The sequence below is a fragment of the Penaeus monodon genome, chromosome 16, assembly GCF_015228065.2.
Source record: "Penaeus monodon isolate SGIC_2016 chromosome 16, NSTDA_Pmon_1, whole genome shotgun sequence".
Lineage (NCBI taxonomy): Eukaryota > Metazoa > Arthropoda > Malacostraca > Decapoda > Penaeidae > Penaeus > Penaeus monodon.
The window spans coordinates 7,807,196-7,814,695 of NC_051401.1; the positions used below are offsets into that span (position 1 = coordinate 7,807,196).

A 7,500-nucleotide genomic window follows, 5' to 3' on the forward strand; every position below is an offset into this window, starting at 1 on the left:
GTGTATTATTTGATGTTCATTTATTTGATGTGGCTTTTAGAGAGATACATGAACAGTAATTAGAAAACACTGACTGGAAATCTGAACATTACCCAGTTGTAGTAATATTTATTAGAAAATGAAACAAACTTCACATAAAAAATAAATAATATATAAATCAATCAAATATATATTATCATAGTGCCTACCTATAAAATACAATGTCTAAAAATGCCAATACAATACAGGGGATATCCTCAACTATTCAAACTAATACTATGAGAGAATTCTGTACTAATTCTGAAACCAAATCTGTTATTCTTCTGCCTTCAGTTCACTGAAGTCTCAACGATCTTTGTGCTACACAAAGACAGAAATCACTTACACTCTTTAAAGAGACTACTGCCTGTGCTTATGAACAAAGTACACACTTTTACATATATCAGCTTGCCTATTATGTAATGAAAGCACCTCCACATAATTTGTAACTGCATGACCTGATGAAGAGTATCACACAACTTTCTTAGAAGTGTCTTTTATCTTAAGAGATTACAATTCTTGTAGCTTACAAAAGTCTTAAATATTAACATTAAGTTTAATCTGAATTCCTTAAAATCATATGTAAATGCAGAATCAGGAAAAGTCAGCATGATACACTGTCCACTGAACCATGTATACCTTTAGCAAAACTGGATAGCAGGATACCATGGGTATATAAATGAAAGATCCACATTATGCCATTACAAACAGATTTTCTGTCCTTGAAATGCAAACATACTGCAAAATATCTGTGCACAAATAACCTTTAAAAGACACTGATTCTAAATTTTATAAAGAGCATTAACTTGTGACCAGAGAAGTTACAACACATTTCTAAAGAACATGTATAAATCATATGACTAGATTATCAAATTCATTTTATCACACACTCATGAAGATACTAGTATATCCTGGTATACATCAAACCACCTGGATAAGGTACTAAGATTAGGTGGAATGACCATAATAACAATTTTGACAACAGTACTTTGCAAGTCAAAGATTACTGGGCTCTTCTAACTATGAAAAAAAATCTGGAACTGCCTACCCATAACAACAATACAAAAGAAGAAACTAGCTCAAATTTGCTGCATAGCCGATTTCACATGAGTTACATTGTTACTATGATGTATCAAATACAAAATCCATTCTAGGTAATTGTATAAAAGATTTTTAAAAAATCAATTTCCTCACCTTCTTACCCAAAAAAAGTTCTTACAGGCCAGAACAAATGACAATCGTATCTAACAACTAAGAGAAAACCAGCAAAAACCTTTATCCCTCATTAAAAGAAATTGGAATCTAGTAAATTGTCAATGGCCCAATCAACTTCTTCTTGCAGCCTATCACTCTTCCCTCTTAAAAAAATAATAATGGAATCAGAAACAAACCCAAACGACTACTGAGGGCATCCAAACACACTTAACAAACGATTAAAAAAAAAAGGGAATATGAATATATGTTGAAGTTTCTTCCACCAAACCATAAAACAAAAGTACAGAAAGTATAAATTCCCAGGATACTATAGTCAAAATTCAACTGCCTAGCATTTATCCACACAAGATTCATATACTGCAGATTCACATGCATACAATGAAAAAACATGCAAATCCAAACGATAACTCACACACTCAGAACACATATCACACACAGCCATAGCATACAAACATACATACATACATACAGACAACCACACGCATATCCCACCATATAAAGACATAGTAGTTGGTACTACGCAATGGTACCATGTATGACTGTGGGGGAGGGAAGGGGGAATTCCAGTGGCTTTCAAATTACTAAATGTTGTTAGTTACCATTTCCTATGAGAATATTTATCATATCACAGCCCGATATCAGGAAAAATGATTGAAACCTTAAACATCCTTTGTGACACATGACAAAAAGGAAAATATATCTTCTTCATGAAAGATATCCACCTACCTTATCACATTGTTACTCACAAAAATTATAAAATAAAAAAAAATACACCATCTGAGTTTGTGCAATGTGCAAACAGGAATACTTGCAAGTGATGTCATACCCAAGTTATAATGTAAATTAAAGAAAAAGATCTCAAAATTTAAATACAACTAACCAACTCAAGAACTAAAAAGAAAATCCAGTAACATTTGTGCATTACGTAAATGTTATTTATATAGCACTGTAATATGAAGTGACTAATTATGGGACAGAAAAGCTGCACTTCCCTAAGATTATAAACATGCAACAATATACAAACCAGTAAACATGACAGGAAAACCTTCATCAAAAGCTCACATTTCTAGTACTTGAGCATTCTCAAAAGAGTATAATGCAACACTAAAATCCCACAAGAAATGTGCATTTTAACAATGGCTTTCTCCTCTAACTTCTTAAAAAAATATTACAAACATACAACATATTATCATGAAAATCATAATAATACATCATGGTATGATTAGAGGGAAGATCCAAGGTTTTGGCTAATTTAGCAATCTAAAAAAATAAATAGATAAATATAGTAAATAAAATGCTAAAGCTAAACTTGGTCATTTTATAAAGGTACAATCAATACCCTATTTCAGATAACTGAAAACAGAAAACAAACAGCCTTAAATATAACTTCTTCCCAACACTGATGAGGTAATAGCAACACCAGTTTAGGGCAATCAATAAATAATAAAGAATCTATGAAATTGGCACACTAAGGACCAGAACACACCATTAGTTCAAACATATGAAGAGCATTGAAGAGCATTGCACGCTGGTTATACCTGTTATGAGTTTAAAAAGGATTACAAGCATCCACTCTGCACACCCAGGATCATGAGTATATTATTAGCAATAACGATAATCATAAGCATAGTTTCTGTAAATAATCTGCTCTTCTCTTTGCTTCCAAATATGACCAATTAAGAAAAATAAATATATAAACCATTTCTATATCATCATCCTTTTAACTGATGCTTTAAATGGTATCAAATATTTTTAACAAAACATTGCCACACTCCCCCACCCTCCGTATTCAGCTACGTCGTTGACGAAGATATCCACCGTGAACAACAAGCAAATTCTGAGCGAGGCTCCCTCGTTGGTGGCAGAGTGACATTTGACACATCTTGTGGGGACAAGTCTCCTACCTTGCTATCCTGTTGAAATAAAAGTAAAAAAATTAATGGATGTTAATATCATAATCAACCAGAAAAAATTCACTATCACCATTTTTTTTTTTTCCAAACAAAAGAATGCAGATACGCAATATACAGAGAGCTACTGAAATCTGTACTCCTGGGTGCTACAAACCAATCAGTTAGAAATGTATTTAGAAATGAAAACAATCACCAAGGATTTAAAAAGGACTGCAATCCATGATTATAGATAAGAAGGAAACTCAAGAAAAGGAATTAAGTACCAAACATGCAACTTCAGTTTTGTTGACATTCAACAGGTCATGTTGAAATAATAGAACCCTCTTTGATTTTAATCATGGTACTCAGAAAAGGAAAAGCAAGAAACTTTGTTATCATGCTTTGTTTCACTGGTCTTGAGACACCATAGAATCCTAATCAACCAATAATATTCCTTAGAAATTGGAATTAGGTAAGAACAAGTACATACAGACACTCACATACATATAGACACACAAAGAAACAAACAAAGAAACAGACAGACAGACAGACAGACAGAGAGACACACCGACACACACACACACACACACACACACACACACACACGCACACACACACGCACACACACACGCACACCCACACGCACACCCACACGCACACCCACACACACACGCACACACACACACACACACACACACACACACACACACACACACACACACACACACACGCATATAAGTTCTATGAATATATGGATCTTATCGTGCTAAACAAACTCTATCTATGCTTCAATGTGAATGTGTATGTGAAGTGTTGCATAACAATTTCTTGGCCTACTTACCTAGAATCTTCAGTTATATACACTTTCTAGCAAGAATATTTCATTTCATGCTAAATGAATGAGCATAACATGCATATAAGATGCATAAACTTGATTCCATGCTGATCTATCAATGAATGATACATATTTACCCTTTCACTATAATAAACATCTTTATGACCATGAAACTGTGTGCCTTGTAAAAAATAATATGTATGCACTATATGTATCATTCAGAGTATGTATCCAACACTTATCAGTCATTAGTTATCCTCTGAAGATCAATATGATACATCATTCTTTGTTCTTTGATTCAAAGTTTCCAGTCAAATGAAAGGACTTGTAATAGCAAACCTAATATCCCCCCTCCCTGTGGCTGAAGAATGTCTTAATCTGGTTAATTGATGCTAGGCCCTGCCTTTCGACAGCTGGATATATCCCAGCCACTAGTAAACACAAACTGTGCTAAACTAAAGTGTGAGAAGTTCTCGACCATCTCGCAGCACGGAAAACCTAGTGCAGGCAAAACTGGGGCAGGAAGAAGGGGAGGAGCTGACAGGTTTGTGGGCAAATTAAAATAATTCCATCATCTACTGAGTTCAATAGATTTTGAGATCTGTTATTATTCCGACTGGATAATAAATGTATATTTATTCCTTTCAATTAGTCTACAAATGTTAAAATGAATTATTTTGTAAAGTTGAAGGTTACTTCCCTGCCTTGGTTTGTATAGTGAAAGGGTTAATGGATATCAACTCAGAATTTTTCAAGCAATCAGCATTAATCATTCAATTTAGACACACATACTGATGCTTACCTTGTCAAAGTGTCCACTACGAACAAGCTGCATTGATATAAGTGTGAAAGAGCATTAATTACACACTCATTACCATATCACCAAGTATATCTTGTCATCACTAAAAAATACTGCTGACACTCCTTCCATATCCTTTATATCCTTCCATATTCTAATTTAAATTAACAGTGTTTTCTAATAAATACATAATAATTTTTTGTCTATGGCATTTACATATATTAAGTGCATCAATTCATATACATAGGAACATGTATATATGTAAGTGTGTGTGCGGGTGGGGGGTGGGGAATTTACATATATTAAGAGCATTGATTATCTAGAAAGAACGTGTGTGTGTGTGTGTGTGTGTGTGTGTGTGTGTGTGTGTGTGTGTGTGTGTGTGTGTGTGTGTGTGTGTGTGTGTGTGTGTGTGTGTGTGTGTGTGTGTGTGTGTGTGTGAGAGTGAGAGTGAGAGTGAGAGTGAGAGTGAGAGTGTGAGTGTGTGGTGGTGTGCGTGTATGTGGTGTGAGTGTGGGGTGGTGTGAGTTGTGGTGGTGTGGTGTTGTGTGTGGTGTGTGTGGGTGTGTGGTGTGTGTGTGTGGGTGTGTGGTGTGTGTGTGTGGGTGTGTGGTGTGTGTGTGTGGGTGTGTGTGTATGTGTGTGCATGTGTGTGTGTGTGGTGTGTGGTGTGCGCTGGTGTACACAGGACACTTACAACACAATGACCACATTACATAAACATGTATATACAAATGTTCATATTGCACAAACATGTATGCCCAATATATACACATACAGCAATACCCATGTATATTGCTCATTATAATTAATCAATTGTGAATTGCTAATTAGAAGTTGAAAAGTGAATAAAATGTAGTTGATAGTGTACGGTTGATAAACTGTGTGTGTTGTGTGTGTGTGTGTGTGTTGTTGTGTGTGGTGTGTGTGTTGGTTTGTGTGTGTGTGTTGTGTGTTGTTGTGTTGTGTGTGTGTGTGTGTTGTGTGTGTGTGTGTGTGTGTGTGTTGTGTGTGTGTGTGTGTGTGTGTGTGTGTGTGTGTGTGTGTGTGTGTGTGTGTGTGTGTGTGTGTGTGTGTGTGTGTGCATGAGCGTGTGCGCTGGTGTACACAGGAACACTTACAACACAATGACACACATTACATAAACATGTATATACAAATGTTCATATATGCACAAACACATGTATGCCCAATATATACACATACAGCACATACACCATGTATATATGCATTCATATATAAATATAAATATCAATTTAAATCTAAACATTAAAAAAGTTAAAACATAAAATACAAATAAAACTATATGATAGCTGATTCTGTGTTTATACCATTTTTTATTGTTACCAGTCCAACTGCACTTTGTATATATATATATATATAATATATATAATATATATATATATATATATATATATATATATTATTTATTTATTATATATATATATATATATATATATATATATATATATATATATATATATATATATATATATATTTTTTTTTTTTTTTTTTTTTTTTTTTTTTTTTTTTTTTTTTTTTTTTTTTTTTTTAGTTAACATTATTCTAAAATTTACAAACTTATTACAGATGGACAGCAAAGTTTGAAATCATAACTTCCATTTGAACATAGTGACATGATGTATTTTGCCAATTCATTATTTTACTGAAAGTAAAATTCCTACAACGTTTCACTTTTTTGTTGTTAATTACTTTTGCCGTTAATGCATATTCCCTTTTTATGGCAGATTTCTGTGTCCAAGTATGGGAGGGATCCTTTACAAAGTATAGATATAACTGTCACAAATGCTTATTTCAAATAAAAAATACAAATTTACCTGTGTCAGCTCCTTGGCAATTTCAATGAAAAGTTTCTCTACATTATCAGCTTCTTTTGCCGAAGTCTCAATAAAATACATGTTGTGGCGATGAGCAAACTCTTCACCTACATGTGTGGGAAGTTCTCTATCTTCCCGATCTGTTTTGTTTCCTAAAGTTATAAAAAGCATGTTAGTATTTCCAATAAATATTTACGATGCCCTAACAGCAAGTTTTCTGTAGGTATTCATAGAACTATTCATCTGGTCTACTTTGTACCATTAATATCATCTCCTGAAGAATCTATTAATGAAACATGACTGTGTCTTTCCCCATAAAAGCTTGCTATTAATATCCATATTATGGAATCTACAAAATACCATGCTACAAGTCCATTCTAGTATTCTGTATTAGTAACACTACCGAAGTTCATGTTATATTAGTAGGTTATTCTGTGTGTTCCATATGCAACAGATAAGTCTAAAGGTGAATAATCATTATACCCATTACAACTTGATCATATGATGCTGAGTGAGTTTGCAATATAGAGGAGAGGAGAGGCAAAGACAAAGAGGAAAAGAGAAAATCAGAAAGAGAGAAACATATGTTGAGAGCAGAGCAGAAAGTGTTAGTGGAATATGAAAAGGGGACAGAAAAAAATAAAGAACATTTTAAAAAGCAAGATTGGAAAAAAAAAAAACTATAATTCTAGACTGCAAGAGATTCAGAGAAAACAATCAAAAGTTAGTTAAACCTTATCAAAATCCAATATCATCATTATGAAAAATGTGTATGAACCTTAAATGAATAGAATGTGTAGATGTGTAATAATAACAACAGAAAATAAGTTGATCCTTACCCACAAGAACACGCAGGACCTTACAGCTGGCATATTGCTCAATTTCGCGCAACCAGTCAGGTAA

At 33.7% G+C, this 7,500-nt stretch overlaps 1 protein-coding gene across 4 annotated transcripts in view; it reads right to left on the reverse strand.

Moving 5' to 3' along the window:
* The window catches only part of LOC119582483 (ras-related protein Rab-30-like), a 12,784-nt gene that overhangs the window by 198 nt on the left and 5,086 nt on the right, over positions 1-7,500 (reverse strand). For 2 of the 4 annotated variants that reach the window (XM_037930764.1, XM_037930762.1), the window contains 4 exons: positions 7,437-7,500; positions 6,598-6,749; positions 4,763-4,789; positions 1-3,146 (listed from right to left, as the gene is read on the reverse strand). The exon at positions 1-3,146 is cut by the window's left edge and continues 198 nt beyond it; the exon at positions 7,437-7,500 is cut by the window's right edge and continues 120 nt beyond it. In XM_037930764.1, the coding sequence (XP_037786692.1) occupies positions 3,027-3,146; positions 4,763-4,789; positions 6,598-6,749; positions 7,437-7,500 (363 nt within the window). In that variant the 3' untranslated portion in view covers positions 1-3,026. The remainder of the gene's footprint in view (positions 3,147-4,762; positions 4,790-6,597; positions 6,750-7,436) is intronic. The other 2 variants (XM_037930765.1, XM_037930763.1) reach the window with 1 other exon arrangement.